This window comes from Aythya marila (genome assembly GCF_965140915.1).
Source record: "Aythya marila genome assembly, chromosome: 11".
Classification (NCBI taxonomy): Eukaryota; Metazoa; Chordata; class Aves; order Anseriformes; family Anatidae; genus Aythya; species Aythya marila.
Genome location: NC_139052.1, coordinates 5,559,620 through 5,586,901, shown reverse-complemented (window position 1 = coordinate 5,586,901; position 27,282 = coordinate 5,559,620). Strand labels below are relative to the sequence as shown.

General features: G+C 37.3%; 2 protein-coding genes across 5 annotated transcripts in view; one reads left to right on the top strand and one right to left on the bottom strand.

Moving 5' to 3' along the window:
• The window catches only part of APBA2 (amyloid beta precursor protein binding family A member 2), a 97,833-nt gene extending 76,674 nt beyond the window's left edge, over positions 1 to 21,159 (top strand). For 3 of the 4 annotated variants that reach the window (XM_082768766.1, XM_082768764.1, XM_082768765.1), the window contains 6 exons: positions 4,965 to 5,150; positions 8,593 to 8,772; positions 9,944 to 10,156; positions 11,124 to 11,243; positions 17,721 to 17,861; positions 19,221 to 21,159. In XM_082768766.1, coding sequence (XP_082624892.1) covers positions 4,965 to 5,150; positions 8,593 to 8,772; positions 9,944 to 10,156; positions 11,124 to 11,243; positions 17,721 to 17,861; positions 19,221 to 19,292 — 912 coding nt within the window. In that variant the 3' untranslated portion in view covers positions 19,293 to 21,159. The remainder of the gene's footprint in view (positions 1 to 4,964; positions 5,151 to 8,592; positions 8,773 to 9,943; positions 10,157 to 11,123; positions 11,244 to 17,720; positions 17,862 to 19,220) is intronic. The other variant, XM_082768767.1, reaches the window with a different exon arrangement.
• Positions 21,160 to 21,729: 570 nt separating this feature from the next.
• ENTREP2 (endosomal transmembrane epsin interactor 2) overlaps positions 21,730 to 27,282 on the bottom strand; it is a 129,955-nt gene continuing 124,402 nt past the window's right edge. Inside the window, exons 10-12 of the mRNA XM_082769542.1 lie at positions 25,491 to 25,568; positions 24,268 to 24,596; positions 21,730 to 22,268 (exon numbers count right to left, since the gene is read on the bottom strand). Of these exons, the coding sequence (XP_082625668.1) occupies positions 22,086 to 22,268; positions 24,268 to 24,596; positions 25,491 to 25,568 (590 nt within the window). The 3' untranslated portion in view covers positions 21,730 to 22,085. The remainder of the gene's footprint in view (positions 22,269 to 24,267; positions 24,597 to 25,490; positions 25,569 to 27,282) is intronic.

The window sequence follows — 27,282 nt, the reverse complement described above, 5'->3', positions numbered from 1 at the left end:
CTGCAATTCATATTTTCCCTTCTTTAAATACTTCAGCATTTCAACTGAATGCTGATCCTTTTAAAAATTAAAAAAGAAAGTCCTTTGAGGCAGTCCATAAACACTTTTCAAAGTAACTATTATCTTATTCTCCTGATTACCCTGAGATTTCTAGTGCTATAAGATGCTATACATCATGAGGCGCAGTACGATCTGTTCAACGAGATAAAAACAATACTGATTACTATAATTACAAGCTGTCTAGAGTTTGTTGGTTTTTTTTTTTTCCTTATTTTTTTTATACAGCATGTCTTTCAGAGGGCTCTAAGAAACTTATTCCCCTGACTTTTTAGCGCTGCTGTTGGCATGCTTTGCTTTTTTGGCTTGGTAATATTTTTCAGAGCTAGAGAAGTTTCTTGACTGGTGTAATTACCATAGGTCTATTTCAGCTGGTGTGGCAGCTGGCAGAGGCAATCTGTTATTTCATGGCTTTATCAATTATATAAAACCCGTATCTGCAGTGTGCCATCTATGTTTTGATCCATCTGTAGTACTGCATAGCTCACATGAGGTAGCAGCTGATTTAAAATGTAAAATTCCCAGTTAAGACATGACATGCAGCAGGGTTGAGAATGATGAGTAGCACCAGTAAGGCGTATTGCCACGTCAAAACAAAGTCATCTCTGGTGCTTGTTGCCATCAGCAACACTTGAAAATGGCACTCCTGCCACGTTCTAGTTGCTTGTGCATTTAGTTACTGAATATATTCAGCCCAAGGTGACCACCACTTACTTAGTATACATGGTAGAAGCAATCCTGCATTTGTACAAGAACATTTCTTCCCTGACTGCCATGGCTTTACATGCACAAAAGCAACTGGGAAAGCTAGCAGAGAAAAAGCCATGGAGGTGACCACTGTGTATGCACTGAGTCCCAGCTAGATTATTAGTTCCATAAAATTTTCTGACTTCATAAATTGACTCACACTAGCACAAGCTGGTTTAACTTTGAAAGCTAAGAACGCTTCGGCTTTCCTTCCTCAAGTGTCTTTTGATCTTCAAGAAGGACAACAAGAAGGGATTCTAGGAGAGTTCCATGGAAAGGAAGGGAGATTCTGAGGAAGGGAAGAGGGGGCAGGAGAAAACAGAACGGAGGCTTTGAGAAAGACACAGAGAGGACAAATTTCTAAGGACAAATATAAATATGGCAAGGATGGAACAACTGGAACTAGACTAGGGATGAGGGAAAGAATAGAGAAGCAGGTGGGCAAAGATAGTATTCATGGGAAAGTTAAAAAAAAAAAAAGTGAAAATGAGATAAAGGCAATTGAAAATAGATTGGAATGGAATGTGGATCGAAAGGAAGAAGTTAAGACCAATACGCATTTACAGTCACAATATATTATTTGTCTTATTCCTAAGTGTGATTGCATTAGACAACAAAAATACATGAGGGAATGGGGGAATTACTGCTTTCACCTGTACAAGGGGAAAACTAAAAGAAAACCTTTGAGTAACTTCTGTATGATAAAGACAGAAAGACTTTCTTGGTAGGTGAGATGAAATGCATTCATTTTCCCAGGCTCATGCACTCTTGTGAACACTGCATGTATGATTACAGCCTTCCGGAACACTGCAGACTAGTGCAGACTAGTGCAGACTGCTGAAAAGCAATTATCTCTGCAGAGCTCCCAAGATCCTGCTGAGCGATGTCCATTATCAAGCATTTTTCCATACTGAGAGAAGTGCTATAAATCCTAATGAGCCCCTGCAAACCTTAGAGACCCCCCCAATCATCTCTTCCCACGTTGTCGGTATAAGTACAGAACATTTTGTTTCAAGACTGAGAAGAAATCATTTTATGGGTAGAGATTCTCTTCAGTGAGACAGGTGGTTCTAAGAAACTATTGGTATTTTCCTCTGTCAAGTTAAATTGTACTGAAATTGTTAATTACTCATCAGCTTGACACTTCTTCAGTTAGACCTGAGGGATTTGTTCAACTAATGGCAAACTAAAACCTAGCTGTTTATATAAATGATGATGATGTTTACATAAATGATGAAAATAGTGCATTATCTCATTTCCCATTAAGGTTTTTAATGGAAGATCAGATATCAAGAGAAACCCTGCCACTACTGACAAAGCAAAGAGGGTACCTAAGCCATCTAATGTGATTGAGCTAAGTAAAAACTGACCTCATGCAGCTCAGTGGGATATTCAGAAACACATTGTGAGTCAATAGCAAATAAAAAAGGAAAAGAAAAAAAAAGCCTTCTTGAAAAAAGGAAAGTAGAAGCCTGCAGGCAATTGGTCTGCACACTAAAGGAACAAAAAAAAACATGCAAAAACCCACAAAAAAATAATGAGCCTGTAGTGATTTTTTCTGTTTCTTCATATTAGAAATATCTGCACATATATCCAAGCAGCTGCCAAAAGCAGAAGAGACAACGTCAGTCTTAGCCAAGAACCAAAGATATTTTGGACAACAAAATACTTGGAAAACAATACACTGACATAAAAGTAGCAAAGATCGCAAAGTAAAGCAAAACAAATTGATTCAATAAGTACTTTTAAAATCCAATTCATGTAAAATTTGGTGCATGTTTTAGCTGTTCATTGGAGGACAAACTTCCTCAGTGGGTGTGACCAATAAAACTATTATGGCTTTGGTTGTTTCCAGTTTGAACAATAAATAAAAGGCTGGAAAAGACTCCAAACTGACCAATGACCCCAGCAAGAAGGAATTTTCGAATAGTGCACTTTGTTTCTTAAAGAAAACAGTTCATCAGTACAGTAACAAAATATGTAAAGAAATTATAGAAAACTAACCTAACAAAGAATGGTGTGGAGGCACCAAACTCAAACGGTAACATAGAAATCAGATTCTTGATATTTATTTCAATAAAAAACATGACCTTAAAATACATACTTAGTGTAAGGTTTTAAAGTAGACAGCATTCAGTTTAAGAAATACATAAAGCTTAGGTTTGAAATGCTCCGTAAGAATAGGATTTGGATCATTTTTGCTTTGAAACAAGGATATGCAACCAACAGCAACAAACTGGGCCCAGTACAGCACACCAACCACATCTGAAAGTGTAATTAATTAGCCTAGTGGCCTACTATTGAAATTATATCTTGTGAGCCTGCTGTAGCCTCCTCTTCGTCACACGAATAGGAATGTGAACATCACTCATCACTGCAAAGGACACAGGCATTCTGCTGACTTGATGGCGGAGAGTCTGGCTTTGTTTGAAATGGAGGAGGAGCAAAAGCTACCTCTGTAAGTACAGAGAACAGGCACCTCAAGCGAGATGGTGGTATGTGGGCAGCAGGCAGTGAGGAGGAACAGCATGGTCACACAGTGCAGGACAACCTAAGTCCTCGAATTTCACCTCAAGGAAAAAAACGTACGTCATCACTGACTTAAAATACCATTTTATGGTTTCTATGCAACTTTATAGCTGTGAGGCTTTTCCTAATACTTTGTCTAATTTGTCTAAATATCTGCCAAAGAAGCAGCACTAACATAAGTTAAATTACCTTAAGAATTTCTCTTCCACCTTAATTTCACAGAGACTTGTATGTAGTAATAGCTACATTTTCAAGGGACTTAAAGAAGTACAGTCAATCAGATTACTTGGTTGCATGAGCTTTCCTAAAGCTCTCATTTTAAACATAAAAGGTCCTTCACATTATGGAATGTATTCTGTGCGTAGCAACACAACCTTCCAAGAATTTAAGAATTTGTGGCTTTTTATATAAAACAAACAATCCAAAAAAGAAAAAAAAAAAGAGGGAAATCAGGTTGCTTATACATTATCCTGAATAAGACTTGTATAAAGGTATAAATAATTAGCTAAACATTAGTGCAAATAAGTGTATCCTTTTTTTTTTAATCTTTGCAGTATTAAATATATTAAAATCCTTTCAAATTATCCTGTAGCAGTCACATACATTGTTTCATTAATATTATCTCACATCTAGAAGCCTTTTAATTAAAATGAGACCACTAGCTGTTAAGCCACTTTTATTATTTCTGAACTCAGCATTGTGTATGAATAAATCAAACTTACTACAAGTTCATACTTAATGGTACATAGAAACCGTGGTGCATAGAAAATAGTAGGCTAGGATTTTTCTGCTAATAGCAGAAGGTAAACTAAGAGTTAAAAAAGCTAAAGTAATTAAAGGGATGCAGGATTCAGGGATATGAGGCGGAGGTAGGAAATTTCAAGATATTTCATATCTAGTAGTGTTGAGGTATTCACATAAGAAATGTACCGGGTGAAGCTTGGACAGGTTTCCACTTGTAACCAATCTCAAGCAAAGGTTCTTCTGAGATGAGTTCTCCCAGCATAATTGAATTGGCAACCTAGGCACATTGGCTGGAGGAAAATTTTGACTATGAGCCCAGATAGTAGACCAAATCCATCCGAACTGATCTGAGATATGTAGATAGACTTTAAAATTCTACTTAAAGAGAAGGTAAAATACTGAGTTTGTAAGGATTCACAAAGAAAGTGTACTTTTCCTGTATATGAGAAAACGTTATCTTATATGTTATTGCTATTGTAGGACATCACAAAAAGAGAATCAGGAAATTACATTATCTCTTATACTGCTGACTGCTGAACCTAGGTCTGTCATTGTGAAATGCATCTGCTTCATGTAGCAGAACCAACACAAGTGAAATGTAATTTTCCAGCAGCGTGAAATTGTTAGTATAAATCTTACTGCTTAAGATCTTACAACCATGTCGTACCTGCGCAGGTAACACTTCCACCGAAGTCAATTTCATGAACCGTGACTTCAATCACAGTTCATGCCCGTGGACTGTGTAGGGAATGTCAGATATTGGCCCATAGAAAATGTGTTGTTTTTGTCATTCACCAGCAATAGCTCATCAAAGAGAGAGAAGACGCATCATTTGTAGAGTAATAGCAGACATGAAGAACGTCCTTATTTCTCTTTGCTTTGTGTAGGAGACCATGATGGATCACGCGCTGCGCACAATCTCATATATTGCTGATATTGGTAACATCGTGGTTTTAATGGCACGGCGCCGCATGCCGAGATCAGCTTCTCAAGACTGTATTGAAACAACACCTGGTGCCCAGGAAGGAAAGAAGCAGTACAAAATGATATGCCATGTCTTTGAATCAGAGGATGTAAGTAAATGGAGTTAATTGTTTTTTAAACAACATATGTCACTTAGAGAATAGAATCGCTGAAGTTACATCTAATTTCTTGAATGAATTTTTGTCTTTTTTTATTTTTCTGACTAAAGCTGCAGATAATCTGTGGAAACACTGTCCATATTCATGTGTTTTCTGACTCTGTAAAGTCACATCTCTTCAGTCCAAAAACACGTACTTTGTCTTAACAAACGATCTTTGAATCATGTCTTTTCTTTCAGCAATACTGTTCCAAATGCCTTAGTACTTAGTTATATGGAGTTGTCTGAAGTTCCACGGCCATCCATTGCTGAAATCAATTTATGAATTTGATCATCCTGGACTGGATTCCCCTAGTCCAGCAGATTGGCACATAATGATACATGTAAGACTCCAAGATGGGTGGCAAGGGAGTAGAACCATTCTGGTCCTCTTTCAAACTGAAGCCAAATTGATGAGAACATCTACGAACAGTCATGGTACAAGGTCGCCCTCTACCCAGTCATAACTCCCTTACGGCGTACTTACCTGTGGTCAGTTGATGTACTCCTTCTCAAAGATGCAATTGGATCCCTTAAAGTTTAAGAACACATCAGCTGTTTATTTTATCTGTTCTCTTTATTTTTTCATCCCAAACAAAATTATGAATTAGAATGTTTTGCATAAATGCAATAAAGCTAAGAGAGCTTAGTTCTCTGTATTTATTAAAAAAAAAAAAAGTTCATGACCAGAAGGGTTTAGCAATTCTTCAGTAAAAGGGTAGAATATGCAGGAACTCCTCTCACTATTCTTTCAGAACACCTGTACAACAGAAAGCACAATTTAAGCCATTTTGTGCCATAACATACTCTGAGATTCAGTTGTATAGTAGCCATAAAATACTTTTTGGTAAAATTCCATTAAAAAAAAAAAAAGTGAGTGACCACATTTCTGATGCAAGTGAAAATTAGATGAATGTACGTACAACCAATCTTAAAATATGACTGCAGAAGTAGTGGTTACAGAAGAATTCTGTACATGCCTGTTTCAGCCTTGTGAAAATTGCTGTCATGCTATATTCTTATCTCTTGTGGCAGAGGAAGATAACCTTGCTTTGCTGCTATTGTCTGTTCAGGTTTGGTTTTGTAGCTAAATAGAAGATATTTGTGTCTAAAGCAGCAGACCTGAGGACTTCAACATCTATGGAAAATAATACCCAGCTAGTAAAACAGAAGAGAGAAAGTTTGTTGTGTTTCTAACTTGACAGTTGAAATACAGGTATGAGTAATAGGCAGAACTGTTTCTGACCACTGTTGTATAGGAACAGGTTTAAATACAATTTCTGTCATACCAGTAAAAAAAAAAAAAAAAAAAAAAAAAAAAGGATCCGGTTCTTTAGTTCAAGTGTAACTCCCAGGTTGCATAGTTTGTGAGTGAAAGCAACCTTTATTTTAAAGCATTTAAGCCTATGAAGGAGAAAAGGCGTTGTCTGAAGGTTAGAGCACTAAATTGAGATTGTTTTCAGCCCTATTTCTCAGCTCTGCCACTGATTTGCTAGGGTGACTTTTTCAAGCAACTTAATTATATTATCTCTAAACTGTACATAATGCTGAAGGTTTTAAAAAACCATATATAAGAACTTGGAGATACAGATGAAATTAAGATCTGAGAACTGGCTATTACAAGCAGTAACAGAATAGGACATCTAGGCAAGTTGGTTTTGAGAATGTAAAATGGAGAGAAAAGCAAAGGACAGGACAAACTACAGAGAAAGCACTACAGTAGCATTGGAGTTAGGAAACAGAAATCAGTAAGTACTGGTGATAAACTAAAAATGCAATGAGACAAGTGTTCTTGATGGCTTTGGTACTACTACAAACAGCTTGGTATTGATTAATTATTCTAGTTTGACAAGAGTTGAGATGTTGTTTTAAAATATGAAGAAATGGTATGTGATTGGCTAGGCTACTTATATCCCTGATTTTCTAAATATTTTTCCAGTCATGCGAATTGGTGCTTTTACGTATTTAAGCACAACCAAAGTAAGAAAGCCACCTTTCAGTATCACAGAAAACACTGTATCTGATCAATAGATTGTGAAAAGACTTTTTACAATGCATTTACAATGCTGTCCAGAAAAAAAACTGTGCATTCATAATGTGCTTAGGATGGACCTACTGTCTAAGAAATTGTGTTGCATTCCCAGAATAGTTTTATAGTTTTGATTACTAGTATTTTTAGGGAGTTATGTTGTAAGATGCAATTAACTCCTTTTCAGGTCTTTATGAGTTACTCGTATTCCCTGATGACAAAACACAGTTCCTGAAAATCAGATATACACAAAACCCAGCTTGGCATTCTCCTGTGAGCTACAGTAGGCTCAGAGTAGGAAAAAAAAAATAAATCAGGTGAAAAAATAGGTATCTATAAATTCTTTACTTACCTTTCTCTGTTTTTCTGTGTTCCAGTGCCATCTAGTGGAACAAGAAAGTAAATTTTATGACAGTTCAATAGTTTCTTATTTTAGTTGACTACTGCAGCATGGTGAATGTGCAAAGTAATTAGTTGCCATCAATTTCTGTCGATTTCTTTCTAATGCATATGTATTTCTGACACATCTAATTACTGGTAACTACAATGTTAGATTGATTATACATACCGTATAGCCCACTGTAACGTTAAGTCATCTCACATTACATACTGTCGTGAAGTGCATGCCCAGATAAACACTCCAAAAATCAATAAAGACACAGGGGATTTGAAGAGTTGTACTCAATGTGAGAAAGATATAGTTACGTCTCTGGCTGTGGTCTTGAAATCACCCCTAACATTGCCCATCAAAAGGCGGTAATGGGAGTAGCTATTGTAGATGTCCAGTCTCTAAAGAAGGGCTATTACTGGTTTGCTGGCAACGTGAGACAGGTATCATGGCAGTAACGGGAGAGGAGATGCTTTTATTAAAACATCGTTTGCAGTCATATAAAACCAAGGTGGAGAAGCATCAGGGGACACTGCAACCAAAATCATTCACGCGTACATGTCTGTGAAAGCATGTGCACACTTAGCAGCAGCTCTTATCACTTGCAAATACACGGTGGTCAGAAGCACAGCCTGTGACAGTCTCTTCTGTAGGCTCTTCCGTGTTGGTACAAAGCCAGTACTCTCCAGTGTTCGTTGGAACAAGTACATAAATAACATATGGCTGCTTGCTACTGCAATGTACTGATGAAAGGAAATCAGCACTTTTTTTTAAATGGAGTTCGCATTTGATTTTGGATAAAAGGGATATTTTCTGTACAACTGACCATAAAGTGACTTTATGTACATACTAACATAGCAAATATAGAGAGTATTTTATTTTGACTTTGTCTTCAAATCCAGTCTCTCTGTTTCTTATGGTTTCAGGTGTAAACTGTATCAGACCTTTCTCTCAGGTGTGTTTTGTTCTACATTATAGGCACAGCTGATAGCTCAGTCAATAGGTCAGGCTTTCAGCGTGGCTTACCAAGAATTTTTAAGAGCAAATGGAATTAACCCAGAGGATCTCAGTCAAAAAGAATACAGTGACATCATCAATACCCAAGAGATGTACAATGATGACCTCATACACTTCTCCAATTCAGAAAACTGCAAAGAGGTAAACTAGTTTGGAAATTTTCATTTTCAAATTGATCCATCTCTTTCAGAGGAAAGTAGTTCTCATAGAAATATCTTTTGAAATTTTAAGGATGGTTTGACATCTCAAGATGCATTGTTTCATCAGTACTCTGCTACTAAAATCAGCTTTGTGAGCTTTTAGATTTTTTTTCCCAGGTTCCTTCTGCTTCCTTTCATCCAACCAGTAATAAAGTTCATTTACATCTGAGATAAATATGCTCTGCTTACGCTAGTTGCAGTACACAGTGTAAGGCATTTTTATTTTTTAAAAAATGTGTTGATACAGAAAGAGAGATGGCAATCCATTTTCATGCCCTCTGTAAGTGATTTCTTGCTTAAAAGATACAAGAACCATGTGTCCAGGATGCTGAGGCACTGAGCAGGCTAATTTCTCTTCCCCTAGTAGAACACCAGCAAAAATGCCCTTTGAAATGGAGTTTCACACTTACAATGTGTGAAAAGGCAAGAATTTATTTTAAGTACCCCTAAATTACCTAAGTGTAAGTCTTAACACGTATGAAATAGCCATATATTTCACATTTCATACATAAGGCACTGTAATACTGAGCATTCTAAACCAGAACATGGTAGCTGCAGCTGTGCCCAGATTCTGCTGTTGTCTTACACTGCTACGGGGATTTGGCCCGTGTTCCAAAGTCAGAGTGTTTCCATGCTGGGTCCTAAAGCAATTTTACTTTAAGATGAATTGCATTTTGCTTACTCCTTCAGTCAAAACTTTTCTAATTATACTCATTTTTTCTAACATTACAGATTCTCATACAGAATATGTTTCTTGGGAAGAGAGCATTTTTAATCCATACTTGCAGATAGAAAAGTTAGGATTTGATGTGTACTTTAATATGACTGCAATCACTAGCTATCAGTAAAGTGCATTCACGTAAACATATAAACATGACAAAATATTCCTCTTGTAGCAAACAAAGTAAAATTCAATTGGACAAATATTGGTTTAACTAAAAATCAGGACAAAAAATATTTAACATTTCAAAGTGATTCAATTATGTTATTGTTGTTGTTGTTTTTGTTTTTTAATTTTAAGTGTTAGTCAGGAACAAATGAGATGCTGATGCTCAAATTTAGATGAATCAAAGCAAAAAGTTTTTTTTTTTCCCCTTCTCTTTTAATTGCAGCTCCAGCTAGAAAAACACAAGGGAGAAATTCTTGGAGTAGTGATTGTGGAATCTGGATGGGGATCCATTCTACCCACTGTTATCCTGGCTAACATGATGAATGGAGGCCCTGCTGCCCGTTCAGGAAAACTAAGCATTGGAGACCAAATTATGTCTATTAATGGGACCAGTTTAGTTGGTCTACCTCTAGCAACATGCCAAGGGATTATAAAGGTACCCCAAACTTACAACTATATGTTGTGGACTGTAAGCCATTAGAGATGTGATATTCTAGCAAGCAACCCTGTAGATGTCCAGCAGATATGATTTTTCATATTGCTATGAAAAATAAGTAAACCGTGACTAATAAGAAGTAGACTTAGAAAGAGAGATTTGGGGGTACTAATGTACAGAAAATTAAGACTGGAAAACTTGGCTACAGCCCTGTTACTGGACCAGCAAACAAGGCCAGGTCTGAAATACCTTCCCAGCATAAGTTACTTAACTATCTTCAAAGTTTCAGGCTTCCCCAAAGACTCCAAATTAAAATCTGAGGATTAAAATCAATCATAGAATGGCTTGGGTTGGCAGGAACCTTCACAATCATCTAGTTCCATCCACCCTGCCATGGGCAGGGATGTCACCCACTAGATCAGGTTGCCCAAGGCCTCATCCAACTTGGTCTTGAAAAAAATGTTTACTATGCTTCTCTTGGGCTCCATGGAGATGAATTGATGGGAGGCTGAATGGGGAGCTGGTAGACTGCAGGACAGTTCAAGTGAGTGTGTGAAGATTTCCCAGACCCGACTGAATCTCAGAATGCATTATCTTTAATTGCTGAGGCTAAATCAAGTATCTATTCAGACGCGTCAAGATCAGCAGCAGGACATTAATTAGCCAGAGGCTGGTAAAGGGCAGGCATTAGTCAATTTTAGTCATTCTTTAATTGAAAGATTTTATAGTAATTAAAGCTAAGGTTTTGATATGTTTTGTTGGGCCAAATAGCTTAGTAAATACAGTACGGTTAATGAAATAGAGACATGTATCTCAAAGTTAACAACAGATTTCTATTAATTCTAGCTCTTGTTTCCCAGATACATTCTGGGAACACTCTCGTTACACTCTTATAATTAGGAAAACACTAATAAAAGAAAAAATTATGATCTTTTCCAGAAATACTAACTTTTGGGATATTTTACAGGGTCTCAAGAATCAGACGCAAGTCAAACTGAACATTGTCAGTTGTCCTCCTGTCACTACTGTCCTCATAAAACGGCCAGACTTAAAATACCAGCTGGGCTTCAGCGTACAGAATGGAATTGTAAGTTTCTGTGTTCACTGATTTTATTTTTCTGAGTAAGAAACACTGAAATACTAAAAAAAAAAAAAAATCGTTGCATGTATTTGTCTGTGCATTTTGAGAACTTATTCTTCCTGGTTAAAGTATAAGCTTGCAAACACTTGCTGGGCCTGCTGTAGTAGACCTTTATGTTACATCCATACATCAAGAAGATGTATACAGCATAAATATACAGGCATAAACCTGTTTGCTGACAAATTCTTCATTTGTTAGCTTCTGGAGGTTGGATATGTCAGTGTCTGCCAACTGTCTCTAGCAGCTACTGCCTTTACAGCCATTCATCTCTACCTGGAGCTTCTATACAGACCCTTAATATTGTTATTTTATTCTGTGCTTTCATTTAATTATCTGGGAGTTCAGCTCACATTGATATACATCCACATTCTAAGACCTTAGTGTTTGTACTCTGATCCTTTAATTAATCAAAACCTTAGAATCAAGTGTTTGAGTAATGTATTGGAAATGGATAACGTCAGAAAAACAAGTGCTGCTGTTCTTGAGGAATTCTCCTACATAACAGTTACAAAATTTGTAGTCCAGATAGCTTGGTGCAATACCTGGATCAGTTTGTACATGTGTAACTCTCTCATTAGCATGCCAGATTTGCAAGGAAAGCAGTCATGCAGAAATAGAGTTTTGCAATTATAACTTAGCTCTGATCCTATTACTTTTTTTCTCCCTTGCTAAGACTTTAATTGTTCTTCTGGTACGCAGAATTTATTTGGATCACATGATGGTAGGAAGCATCCTAAAAAGCAAGCAAGGAAATGAAATTGTGACAAGCTAAAAAAGAGGATTGTGGCCTAGGTATCTCTTCTCTGCATGTGGCTGTTTCCCTGTAACAGCAGCAAATAACAGGATGAATGTGACAGGTAACACTCACCTAGTGCGGCTCAGAAGCCTTCTCTCGTAGTTCTTCCTTCACAAGCCATTCTCTGGTACCTTTCCAAATCAGACTTCCAGGACACCACTAGCTCAGTAGCCACCTGGCCTTACTGAGAGCCGATATTAGCATTAAGGACTGCCTGTAGTGCAGGACCATCATCATCTCCTCTTCCTCCAGTCTACAAAAGAAAATAATCAGGCTACCTGCACAGAAAACCACAGTACAAAGGACTGTGGACTCTAGTCCCCTGTTCTGGCAAACCCATCCATTGAATTTGCCAGCTTTCTGTTTGCCACCCATGTAGGAGCAGCATGGATCTCTAAAGGCTATCTTTTATGTCTTGCTGCACTTTGGGAAACAAGTGGCTCCTTCCTGGATTCTCTTGAATTCTATCTTGATTCTATCTTACTAGATAGCTATGGTAGCTATCTCTAAGTAATTATTGTACCTGTTTTAATTGTTCCTACCTAAGATCATATATCATGGTGTGGCCACAGCAGGGATTGGTATGAAGAACACTGCTACATGCCTTTGTCCAGCTGGAAGCACTCTGAAGTGATACCTCCCCCAGGCTGATATCCTTCAGAAGCACAGGCTTAAAGCATTTGTCATGTTTGGGATTAATGCTTTGACACTTGAGTAGACAGAGGTCTGTAAAAACAAAACAAAACAAAACAAACAAACAAAAAAACTAAAATCAAAAGTGTGTGGTACTTCTGTCCTTTGCCTTTCCTTAATTCCATTTTCACCTATGTGTATGTTTAGTGGGTTATTGCTGGTAGCGCACTCAGTGTTAGCAAATCCCAAGTGTTGGGATAAAAAGGATGATTAGGATGGGATCTGGCTTTACAGGACATCACAAACAATGCTGAGAACCACATATAACAGTGTGAGAGGCAGATTTATTTCCTAATTGCTACCCTTTAGGAACCTAGTATATACAGCTGGTGCTATGATGCAAAGAGAAAACATATTTAAGGAACAACGAGCAATAATATTATGGTCAGTTTATCTGCTATTTTGGGAGCACAGCATTACCAGGGGTTGGGATCAGGGCTGCGAGAAACAATCAGGCCAAAGTGGATTGAAAGAAGCGTATTGCACATCCTCAGGTGGGCAGAGGTAATAGTACCAGTCTGCGAGACAATCAAGTCATCTTGCCCCAGCTAATCATCTGCCATGTACCTGGAGCCTCTGTTTAGTTATTTCTGCTGCCCGTGGCCGTTTCCTTTCCTGGTGTGTTCTCTCCAAGTACAGGGCATTTGTCACATTCACCACTGCAGATGGTCACAGTTCATCGTGGTTACATTAGCAACATTTAGGTGACATCCAATGTAAAGTTCTACCAAATTCAGCATAAAAATCCTTCACAGAAAACAAAGAAAGCCTTGTAATACATTCCATTTATGAAGAGTCTGTTTGAATATAAAAGCCAATGAACAAGAAGGAGAGATTAAACACCTTGTGTTAGGCTACTATGTAGACAAGTTTTTGGTCCTTTAATTCCTTCCTCAGATACAATTTCCTGTACTTCACTTAACATTTTAAAATACGACTGCAAAGTATATCTCTTCAGTAGTTTGACACCAAACTTTTAAAAAGCAGTTTTCTAACTGCTGGCAATTGTTATAAATGTTGATGGGAAATAATATCCTTATTCTTTTTTGGCTCAGCATTAGCACAGTGAAGAAATAAATAGCTTGCCAGATAGGGTATAATTAAATGCCTCCTTTTGTTATGGTATTACCTCATTATGCATGCATCTGGTACTTATTTCTGTTCCTCTTCTGATAACAGTTCTGTGGTGGTTCCTTTTCACCCTGCCTATCTCATCTGTGCAGGGTGTACGGCTATTGTATTTGTGAATAGCCCATTTGAGCTGGGTTTTGTCTTCATAGGTTATCAGGAAGATGCAGAGACAGCAGAGCAGATGACTGCTTTGGTTTGTGTGTTCTGTATAGTCTAATTAATGCAAAGCCTGAAGTTGTGTTTCGGGGAGCGCTCGCGGAGCCAACTTTGGGAAGTTTTAGTTAGGGGACAACACAACTGCATAAACCACTGTTACGTTTGCAAAATTTCTCTTGCAGTAATAACACGGGTTTTCTATGTGGCTCTTGAAAGTTGCTTCTTAGCTTCATTGCACATTCATAAAAGGGAATTGAAATTTCAAGTCTAAAGCATTAACAAAAAAGTAAAGTATTGTGTATGTATATGAAACAAGCAGTAGAAGTGTTGTATGATGGGGAGGTGAATGCAAGGCAACCTATCAGTCATCTTATGAGAATTATTAAACCAAATTTCCTTTAAAATTGGTTACTTAAATGCAAATTATCCTTTCATATCACATCATTTTCTTGTTTTCTGGATTATGAAAGACGTGTACCGTCAGTTGTGTTTTTACTGCCGGTAATCTACCACGTCTCAGTCAAGATCTGACTGCTCAAAACACTTCCTTCCATCCCTAACCCAACAAAATTCTATCTAAAAATACAGTAAAACTAGGTAGAATTTAACAGAACAGATAGTTAGCTTATTCTGTCTTCCTTGCCTTTGTTTACATTTGTTTAAACTGTCTGGGGAAAAAAAAAAAGGCTTAAATAGAGTAGCATAGGAGTGAGACGAGGATAAACCTGGTTAAATAGGTTGTATTTAGGTATTGACTCAGAATAAACAGTTAATTTGCCTTGTACTGATCTATACTTAAGGTTCCGATATAAAGTGGGCAGCTGCATTAAAACTGATTGAAGCTACTGAAGTTTCACAGGTGATTCACTGCAGCTTGTATACAACACTGCAGAATATCTAACAGCTGAATGGATTCACCTAGTGTGGTTTACTTTTTTTTTTTTTTTTTTTTTTGCTTTCTGTTTACACAGTAAATAGAGCACAGGCTCTTGCTTACACAAGATCCAGATCAGTCATGCTTTATTTAATAATCACCTAGCTGATGCCAGAATTCAACAAGTGTAATAGCAAGCTAAACAATCCTGGCTAAGAAGAATCTCATCTACCACTCATACTTCGTGGTAATGCTCATCTTAAACTTGCCAGCCTAGTCTGTCTCATCTCCAGGAGCTGGAGACAGAAGTCATAAGGCTGCTTTCAGTCAGTCACTTGCAAATACAGGAGTCACATGAGTCTGTGCTGTAAGTACAGTATATTTCTTTACATCTGCACTGTATCTAGCTTAACATGATCTGTGAAGCTAAGCAGAGCCACTTGTGATCTACATCTGTTTCTCTTTTTACCTCATTAAAATAGTTAGCACTTACAAAAAGGAAGCTGAATCCCTTCCCTGCAGAGGGATCACATTCTTGAATGAGGATAAGAGACCGCTTCCTATATCTGAGGCTGTTAAAAAGACTAAATTTACTGATAGTATTAAAAGTGCTTTGAGTGCAGCTGAACAAAAAGTACTCTGGGTGAATTCACAAGCCATTATCTTTTCCTTTATGCCAGTGGGGTTAAAGGTAACATTTCCATTTGCTCTGAAAGCTTTTATTTCATCTGGTTGTATGGTCTCCGTATTTTATTTTATACTGTGAAAAGTGTATTTATAGCATTTCTTTTGGCACAGTCCGCTTTCGTCCTGTCAGATGACTGACTGTATTGTATGACAATCCCCAACATCAAGGAGCAAACTTTCACAGTGAGTTAAATAGTTACAGTAGAAATTTCGTGTAAGGAGTCCGGTGAAGATCTACATAACACAGCTTGTCTTGTTACCTGTACGATTAAAAGGTAAACTGCCGGCAAAGCAATAAACTGAAAATCAAGCTGTAGTTCTGTGAAGACTCCTGTCGGTTCCTCTAACCCTTACATTCCATCCGAAGAATGGTTTATGAACCACAGTAGGTAGAACTCAATCACGTATTTTAGAGTAGGTGCTGGAAGAGAAGTCTTACTGCAGGATAAACTTTGTTTTCTGAAGGCTAAAGAAGATTGTGTGGTCTTGTTTACTTTTAATTCAAATATATTTATTTATTTATTTATTTATTCCCTCCCTGTATCAGACAGCATGACCTTTGACTAAGAAAGAATTTCATTTTTCCTAGCACTGTTAATTGTGAAGAGGACCTTCAAGGAAACTGCTGGTGTAATACAGGAAGATATTGCTCAGCCGCAGACATAACGTGCTTATCCACATTGTTTTCACCTTCATTGTATTCTAGCTTGGCCATCTCCCCACATACTATGTTAGTTACAGAATTAGATTATAAACTCACTGGGACATGAGCCACATCTTATCATACTTATATTTAGCTTTGAGCAAACTATCAGATCTCAGCAATTCTTGGCATATGATTATAACCAATGGCAGTTACTGCAGAAGCAGCCATCATCGCGTGATATTCCTCTAGCAGTCATTTTTTTCCTCCAAGAACAGGTTTTCCTCAGTAAACAAAACATAAATCTCAGCAGTGCTAAGCTCTGCTCAGAGGTTCAGACTATACATTATCTGCTGTATTTTGAAAGACTTAAGCTCATGCAGCACAATTCAGCAATAATTTCTATCCGATACACATCTGTCTTGTCTGTCGGAGGTCCTGTTGTAGGACAGAGGTTGCTGAGAAGACAATTTTTTAATGAAGGTCTCCGTGCTGCATTGAGCTTTCTTCCTTCTATACACCATGCATGTTTTAACCTCGAAAATTTTAAATACCAGTGTCTGCTAGGACTATGCCTGATAAATGCAATTTTTGTAGAATTATTCCTCTATTGTAGCGGAACATAAAAGTCAAAACCTGTTGTTATTTCGCTACTGCTACCTGTGGCTGCCAGTTGAAAAAGCAGCCTGATCTGACTTATTCGTCCTAAGCTCTCTCTAGTCAGCAGCACTATATAATGTGGAGAAAGGCAGTGGTTCTGGAGAGCAGAGTTCCCTCTTCCAACCTGCAGAGGTACAGCAAACAAGCTGCCACACTACACTATTCAATTAGCTTGCTGAGGACAGCCTGAAAAAGAATTAGAATGTTAACACTTGAGACCCTGCTGTCAGCTCACTGCCGTTCAGTGCAGCATGTCTGTATGGCATCATCCTTTCCATCAGAGCAAACTAGTGTTTCTGCAGAATTAAGGATTATGGATTAAGCTTTATGTCATTTTTTTCCACATACATGAAAAATTTGCTGTTATAGATGAATTTTTCCTCTAGTAAGTAATTTCTTTACTTGCCATTATTCAGAAAGAACAATGTGTTAGTTTGCAGAAAGAGTTCAGATGGAACAGCCAGAAATACTTAAATCACTTTCTTCTCGTATCCCAACACTATGTAAAAACTTAACTCTTCCCACAACTCCATTTGTGCATGGCTGCATCACTGTACTAGGTAATCGCATGTTACCAAGTCATAAGAAAGAAATTAAAAATTGTAATTTCCAGAAATGTTGAAAAACAACAAACCATTAAAACCTCACAGTTCTGCTTACTACCTTCCAGTACTATCTTCCAGAGCCACCATGGTATCACCTCTCAGTACTATGCATTAAATCCTAGTAGCTGCTACATTCTGACATTTCTAAACTTTAATAACCTTGACTTTCTCTTGGCAGATTTGCAGCTTGATGCGAGGTGGAATAGCTGAGAGGGGAGGGGTAAGGGTAGGTCATCGTATTATTGAGATCAATGGACAAAGTGTTGTTGCAACTGCTCATGAGAAGATAGTACAAGCACTGTCTAATTCAGTGGGAGAGGTAAGGAAACTATTAAATACTTATCAAAGATTTAAAACTGTTGAATATTTCAGTTGGGAAGAAAAAGACAACATACTATGAATACCAACACCTCAGTAAAATGGAGTTGAGCACTAATAACAATTAACAAAACATTTTTGAACAATTATATATACATTTAGTATGTTTTTACACCTGTTCTCAAAAGTTCATGGCATGATTCTGAACCTCAGCCTACTGTTTGAATTAAACGAGTCAGTTAAGGGAAGAAATCACTTAAGCACATTAGCTATGAAAATGTCTCTTAGCTAACAACTACAGCAACTGCCATAAAAATAAATTAATATTCAAAGACCTGAGATTAAAATTTATATGTATTTTAATTCTTTCACTTCTATGGAGCATTTCCAACTTACCTTGGAAATAATTTAAGACATCTCTCTCCAGCACTTTTGGAGAAATCAGCGATGGATGAACAAGATCCTCTAGTTTATCAAAATCCCTACTGACTTTAGTGGTAGGATCATACACAACCCTGGCCAGATCTTCCACTAGGCTCCTTTGCCATAAATCAGAGGTAACTTGTTTTCCTGTGGAAAATGATACTTGAAAAAGAATACAGAATACATGCATGTTGGCAGGAACAAAGCTGTATAGGTTTCAACAGAACCTACATGCCTTTGTGATACCTGTTTGTTGCACGTTTCACTAAACACATGAGGACATCATGCAACTTGTTTTTTGCAGCATGAAGAAACCAAGGTATCAAGGCAGCATGTGTCTGGTGAGGGTCTATAGGTACTTACAGCTGTTACTAAGTTTCTGACACAACTCCCAGTACCTGATGTCCTATTAATCCCATTAGTCTGTAAGATCCCTCTGATGCTCATCACAATACTCTCTGCAAAAAGAACTTAAATATGCTAGCCATGAGAGAACCTGTGTCACCAAACCCTTAGCTGACGTTTAAGTGTTGGGTGATAAAGATCAAGTTGTGTGTTCAAATGTTCATCAACAAGGAGAAAACATTACCCTCCCACAGGGGAGGAAAGTAGAAGAAAATCCAGGTTCAGTTAATATCAGAACAGCAGAACCAGTTTTCAACAAGGTTTGTGCTACTTCATTAGAAATGGCAGTAATCAGAGTAGAGTATAACAGTGGACAGTTTAATTATCTTTTCAGCTGTGTAATGTTACTTCCTGGCAATTGTCATTGGAAAAAAAAATTCAACAGAACAGCTCAGCGGAACCAGAGAACTTTTAACTAGAAACATTGGTAGCATTCACATCTCTAGGAACCAGTGGGAGAGACAGGTTGGGACTTACGAATTACTTTAATAAGTTAGCAGTTCTGTTAATTTCTGTGTCAATCAATCAACAGATTCATATGAAGACTATGCCAGCTGCCATGTTCAGGCTTCTAACTGGGCAAGAGACACCCCTATACATCTAGCTTGTGACTCTCTCGCAGCAACATAAATAAATGATTCCATCAGAGCTGAAGCCCTCATAGCTGAAGAGAACTTTGTATTTTGTATGAATGAAAGGCTTTGAAGCTGACCTGAGGACTCTGACACAAGGAACAGACAGGTGTCTGCCTTTTCTCCTTCCTTTTGATTTCTTTGGCAAAAAGTAATGAGAAGGATGGTCAAAGACAATAATCACCGACACAAAATCTTTGTAAAACATTTAAGTATTTTGCAACATCTTCTAAACTCTTTTCTCATAAAACTTAAAACATATTTATTTGTAACCTTTATGTGGAGTGATGTATGTATGTCTGTCCTGTTTGATAACATGGTGAATGTGAAAACTTGACGAATGAGACTGCAGAAAATGGCAAAGACAAGCAATTAGACAAAGCTGCGGCTGCCTTGAGCTAAAAAAAATCCCAGTCCCATAAAGCGGTCCACTCTGGATGGCATGGTGTGATTTTAAAACTGGTGCCGAATAGATGGTATTTCAGTGGAAAGGAACGTGTGCAGTTAAAACTTTTAGATTCTAATGTAAAGAAAACCACTGTAGTACTTGGTATTGTTATGACAAGTGTAACCTGTTTGGCAAGGTGTGAACATAAATATGTAACAAGTGTTTCATATGCTAAATAAAGAATAATTGCCACAAGATAAAAATCAAAATATTTATTTAGATACATATTTATTTTTAATGCTTGTGATTTTTATGATTTAACAGAGTGATTTCATGGATAACTTATTGCACAGTTTTGTGTAATGTATGTGTTGGGCTGTTTTGTTTTTTTTAACTTTTGCATATTACTTTTTTGTTTATATTAGCTCTAAACGGGAAAGCCATGCTTACCTGTTTTCTGTTTTTTATAAAGCATTCTTATTCCTGAGGCAATGTGTTTTGAATGTGAATTGTTTTGACAAATAACCTAGCACCATCAGCAGTATTAGATTGTGTGTAGATTAAAAAAAAAAGTAGTAAAGTTGTATTCCTTATGACATAAATGTTAATTGGTGTAACTTTTTGTCTAGGTTTTTTTTTGGGGGGGGGGAGGGGCAAAGCCTTGAAGAAAATACACTGTGACTTAAGAAGCCTTACCATGCAGTAACTAAAGAGCTTTAGATGACTGTACTTCAAGGAGTAGTGTGTTGCATGCAACTGACCTTAGGAAAGAATTAACCTAATATCACTAATAAATCTGAAATAATAAATAAAGCTTGCTTATTTTCTTTGTTGTGTAAGTTTACATAGTAAAAAAAACAAAACAAAACAAAAAAAAACAACTAGAATATCATTTAATTCTTCAACTAAGTGCAGTTGCAAAGGTCACAGATTTTTTTTTTTTTTTTTTAAGGGAATTCATCTCTTGAATTAAAAGTTCATGTATCAGTATTATCATCTTTAGAGTAGATGTTTTCAGATAGCATACCTGGTTGCCACTGGATGTCACTGTAACTTCACATCAGTAGAGAATCATGCTATACTTAAAATACATTAAAATGGATTATTCTGTAAAACTTAAACTACCCATCTTCAGCTACATTCATTTGTGACCTTTTCACAGGATGTCTGCCCAGCTCAGAATGACACAAATGAACCCAGTATATGATTAAACCTCAAATGGAAACTGTAACACTACTGACAAGCACTGCTGCAAAAAAAATTAAACCCTGAAACGTCAGCATGTGGTAGGTTCTTTATGAGAACCTTTTCTTTAAGGCCTTTTCCAATTTCCTCTGAGAGAGCCAAGATGAAGCTTGCACTGGAAGACATTGCTGGTAGACCTGTGTTTATGCTGCTAATCAAATTAGCATCAAGGATACTTTTTTTTAAAAAAAAAAGATAATTTTAAATTATTCAAAAATGCAGCAGAGCCACTAAGAAATGTTTTAGTAATACAATTATCCAGACTACTAATTGGAATAACAATTCCTTTTTTTAAAAAAAAAAGTTTATGGCTCTGCTAGATAAAAATTCACCTAGTTTCCTATCACTTGGCATTTGTAAGTTTATAAACTCTTTTTGGAAATGCAGAATTTCAGAGACTTCTTCCCTAATGCACCTTCTGGACACAATTCACAGAGTACTTAAAACATCAGTTTTCAATAGCACATACTGCTCCAACTAAAACTCTGGAGCATTCAGAACAAAGTAAAAACAATTCACACTGCAACCTTTAGTATAATATAAAAAGGCAACATCTTGAGGGTGGGGCGGGATGGGCAGGGAGAGGGCAGAATAATAAGAATTTAAATACAGCAGATCAGTTAGCCTGGCATGAAAGACGCTGGAAAAATGAATTAGAAGCAGCACTGTATGTGCATATGAATCACCTTTACATTTCTATCCAAATCAGTTGTTGAAAAACCAAAGTCCAGAAATACTTTTTATTAAAACACTGATCATAGTTAAAACACTTTGAGGTACATTAAATAAATACAACTTTTAAGTTGTACAGCCAGTCTATGGTGGTTTTGAAATGGTTTTCAAGAAATGCTAGACATCATCAACAGCATTTCTCTAAGTACAGTGGAATATATGCATTTCTGGTTGAGAAAACATTTGTTACGAGTTTACTAATAAATCAGTTAAAATTTTTCAAAATGCAGGGCTGAAATTTACATTCAGAAAATCAGGTGTTCTCTTCCTGCTGTTGGAAAAAAGTAGAATTCCAAAGGAAGATACTTTTTCCATTTTAAGCCATCCACTACTTGTATTTCTCCCAGTCCTGGTTTCTTCCTTAATTCTCTCTGCTGGAATCACATACCTGTGAATATTATCAAAGGATGGTTTCCCGGGAAACTCCAATTAAACTGTGAGGCCTGTCCCGCTCTAACCTGCGAGTGATATGGGACCTGTGTAAGAAGGCAACTGGAGAGCTCAGAGCACCACAACTCTGAAGATGAAGATCTTGGAGCCGCTTTCTGGAGGTATTCGCACTCTGCTGGGAACTTGTAATAACCTGTTCATCAAAAGGGCAGAAATGGAGAAGGGAAAAAATGGGGGAAAACAGTGAAAATTTATTTCATTTAAAAGGTTCAGCTTCTGAATATTACATCCTTCAAGCTACCTAGTGATGGAACTCCCACAAAGGAGCTGTGCCTTCATGCAGCCACCCAGAGCCTAGCCCACTTGCGTTTTTACAGCTGCTCACAGCTGAGTACGGCCTACTGGCAAGCAAAGGCAGGCTTGAAAGGCGTCAGGCCTCGCACCACTACTGTAGTATCATATCAGCAAAGGGGCGAGCAGGTATTTGTTTATATATGAATGAAAAGGACCAGTGGAAAAGGTGGCAGTTCTGCCTTATAAAAGATCCGTGTAAGAAGAAAAAAGAACCTTGCAAGCCTGATAAACAAGCATGTTGTTGTTAACAGAAGTATCCAACTGCTTCACAGATCTGAATTGCACAACCATTTCACCAAAATGCTGTAACTTCCTGAGTAGATTGCTGGGATAGCCTGGACTTGTACTGATAAATAACGTTTTCTGGCTGAAAATATATCTTTACTAGAATTTTTGCTTTATTGTGAAAAATCTATGTCCCCTTGGATCAAAGAAACCTGAACAGGGTAAATATTCAGCCACTGGTTTCTAGTTTAATGAGTTACATAAACACTCAAATTCTTTCATACTGCTTTGTTTTGGGATAAACTGTTTTTTTAGTTTAAATAAATTGTTTTCAGCTTTCTAACCTTGCAGATTTAATGACCTGCAAATCCGGTAAAGCAATAAAAATGTTAAAAGTTAATTCCACACTGACTCTCTATTAAGTATGTTATAGTAGTACTGCTTGCATAATGACCTGACTGTAAGGTTAACTGATACAGCGATGCTGCTTTGTTCTACTTCATAGTTAGCAAAAAACAATCTTGCAACAAGCTTTTTTAAATGCTGTACATTTCCTGCTACATCAAACTATCTCACAATAAAAATAAACACCCTGCAATTTAAGCATTACTGTATCTTGTTTTAATACTTAGCAAATTTCCGTCACTTAGGGATCATCAGACTAATGCCACAAATACTAACTCATAATGGAGAAACAGCCCCAAACATGCATCCTTGATCATCTGTCCAGCTCTGGAAGGTCTACCATCAACCTGAACATGGTTAGTCAGTGCTAAGACCATTCTGCTTTTTGCATCTGACAGTGTAAAAGGAACTTCACTTTTATAGCTTTCATTCTGGCAACAATACTAGCAAGAGGTGATTCATCACCTTCCTTCCTGGAAAAAAAATTAATGAAATCAATAGACATATTATTAAACATGCATTAGATTATAAGTGTTGCTACCACTACTAGTTTTTTGTTTGTTTGTTTTAATATTTATATGATTCCTACCAAGCCTTGCATTTGTTTTATTCTCTCTCAAAACCATGAAGTGTCAATTATTTTTCTTAAAAATAGCAAGGGTCACTGTCATTCTTCTTGTCAGGAGAAGTAAGGGTAACTGCGGTGTTCTATTTTGATAGATTGTGGCCCTGCTTGTTTATCTCCTCTTTCTTTTCAGCTAGCAGCTAATGCTGTACAAATACATCTGCCTTAAAAAAAAATAATAAAAAAGGACACAACAGATCAACAGATCCAAGTCAGTTCTTGAATCCATGCTATCTCCATGTATCACCACAAATTTATGTAGGGAATACTACACCTCAGGTTTAAAAAGCCTTTGGAAATAAGAGATATCGCTGACTACCAATGTGTAAACTCAGTTCCCTACAGATCTCTTTTAGGATTTTACCAGTACTGGCTTCAGCTGAAGAATTTAAAATGCATGTATAATTGCCTCAGTGTAAAATGCATTACTGCTTGATAAATACAAATTATTTCCTACTAAAGCCATGTTACCACAAGATATCATTTGTAATAATTCTCTGAACTATTCAAAACTATAAAAACATTTTCATAAGGCACATGTCTCATCAAAGTTGAGCAAATCTTTAGAACATGAGTGACATACCTGGTCTATAATATTGGCACTGAAGATGGCTTCTTCCATGTGTCTTTCATCAGATTTTATTACTGATCGTATACTGTTCACTACATGACGTACTTCTGGAGGGAGATTACAGTTTGAATGTTCCAAAAATTTGGCAACTAAAATTTTGGTGTCTTTATATGCCTTAAGGTCCACTAAAGAGCGTGGTCGCTCTTTTGAGGCTGTTCGCAAAGCCTTTGGCTTTAAGTGGAAATCAATTTTCCTTGTATCCCTCTGTTTTCCAGTTGGTAGGAAACTGCTCAAAGAATGCTGACAAGCAGAGGCAGCCATATGAGAATCAGAAACAGGAACTAAAAGAAGGGGGGGGGAAGAATATCTTTAAAGTAAATGTTTTACACAAACCAGAACAACAAATAAAAACCACAAAACAAAACAAAACACACACAACAAGGCAAGTCAAGTATCTTCACAAAAGATTTTGTCATAAATTGTCTGTTTTCTCCAGAGATAACAAAAACATGTCATCGAGGAAACCTTTTAACCAAAGGTCAAGGTACAATTCATTCTCATGACCAAGAAGGGCTGTATTTAGGGAGAGTGTGGGAATAATTAAAGTGCTTCATAAATCAGGCGTTTTTGTTACCTTTACTTTCAGCGATTTCAGTGAACGTTACTGGTAAGGGGAAATGCCAGCTACTCGTTGTTACATATGTAACTTGGAATGTTTTAGCTCGTTTGGCTTTAAGGATAAAGTTCCCCTTGCTTCTAGGTAGGCCCCAAAAATGATAAGTGGGGAATCACATATGAGAGATTGGTGAGAAATACAGAGAAAGCAAAAATGCTAAACTAAGAGTCTTCAATAGCAGCATTTGTGATTTGTGATCAAAGGCGGTGTCCAAAATAAATAAATAAATAAAGCAACATAACAGAATGAGAAAGTTCTGCCTCCACGCCTCATGCTTGCATGTGTAGAGAATCCGTTTTTGCTCTTCACAGTATGCTGTGAGACAAAGAAACCCAATCCACTATATTTAGTACAAGAACCAGGAGTCTGGCAAGAGGTGTGCTCGGTGAACACATGTAAGTACGGTTCTGTTGGAATTGTACATCATGCATTTGTGCTGTTACTGAGCAATTTTTACTCCAAACTTTCTTACTCATATTTCTCTATCAGGAGCTTATTTTAATTTTTAAACCAAAATAATGAAATCTACACAATCCTGCTTTAGAAAACAGATCCTCACCTGTTTCTAATGTTGCTGGAGATAATCCTGCATCTTGATGCCGTCTATATGCAGGAGGAGTCCAGGAACAATGATCACCTTGAACCAAAGACAGACAGACAGAAACAGCACAATCAAGCCCTGTTATCCTGTGCTGAGAGCAAGGAAAAATACATTTGGATCGTTTGGATCTTTTATCATCTCCTTTACAGAACGAATCTACTCAGCTGCAATACTACTTGCAAGATGTCCATTCACAAAGAGAAACTACTATATTCAGAAACATCCTGGGTAGGTGACCATTAAGGTTACTGGTGATACAATTAATAACAAATGTTTCCAGAGCTTCAGCAAACAGCTCTGGATGTAGCTGTCTTCTAATGACAGTGTTTCTGGGATGCCAGCACAAGCATTCATGATCACAAGATCACACTGTGCTGTAATTAACACTGCACTGTTTTTGATCTCAAGCTTCTGACAGGCAAGATGGAATAAGCCCTTCCATTCTGCTGGGTGTGTTTGTGCCTGTTTTCAGAACTGAAAACTATTTTAAACTTCTTGGTAGATTAGTAGAGGTTTTCTTTCATATCTTTAGGGAAAGTTTGTAATGAAAATAATGAAATGAAGTCAAACAAACATAAGATGCTGCACAGAAAAGTAAGCAAAGAGACAGCCACTGTCCTGTCTTGAATTTTCCTCATGGAGCTGACACACTGCAACACATGAATCACAGCATGCTTAATGAGAGGAGACACTCGAGAAGTTCCATCTTCCCATCCTTTATTACCCTGCTTAACAAACCTGTGCCAGAGACAAAACTACAATACTGGACACTACTCTGAATTACATGGAGCACAGACACTACCATAATCACCCTGGAGTATCCCAGGACACGCAGCTGACAGAGCCACGTGGTCATAATCTCTGCATTTTGGTATAGATCAAGTTTACTGAAACAAAGATCAGTGCTCAAAGTTGATTCTGTCCTCCTTTGCTATGATAAACTTTATGGAGAAAAGACAGGAAAACGTGCAAACCTCTCATTTGTAAGGTTCACCCCCCCAATCCTCCCTTTTTTTTTAAAGTGGTAAAATTTTTTTATAGAGATTTTATGTGAATGCATGAGACTTAAATCAGGGAATTGGAGACTTAAAATCAGGGACTACACAGTGATTATAAAGACAGCTATTACACCAAACTTTTATCTAGTTTCTATACTAGAAATGACAGATACTTTAAAACAAATAAACTCACTTTCAGCATTAAATGATAAATGGGGGAATTACTGAGTCCATCTTGACAAGACGTGCTTGAAGCACGTGACTCGTGTTATCAGTCTAAAAGCCTACCCAGTTGTTACAACCCTATTGCACTCATGCAACAACCCTGTGCCAAATAATTTATGCTCCAAACTAGGTGCAGTGCAATCACAGTAACATTCAAGGCCAATTTGAAAAATAAAAAAAGCCCTACACAGTTAACTTTAAGGTTGCACTTCTAAATCTGTTACCATTGACTTCTGTGGGCAGGTTAATCAGCCCGTGAGTTATTTTTTTTAAAGCAAAAAGACGGGATCCTAGGGCAAAGCTAAACCCCACTTACTGACCTGACCATTACATTTTCCCATTCGTGAAAATGCCTGAAGCTCCCCCAATCCTCAAATCCCCCAAATCTATAGCGTGTCTCTTACATGACTTATTAGTCTCAATGAGATGCAGTTAGACCAGCAGTCAGTTATGACAAACCTAGATCAAATGCTTCTTTAAGTGAGCTGAGTATAAAGAACTTCAGCTGTGTGTCACAGCTTAGGACA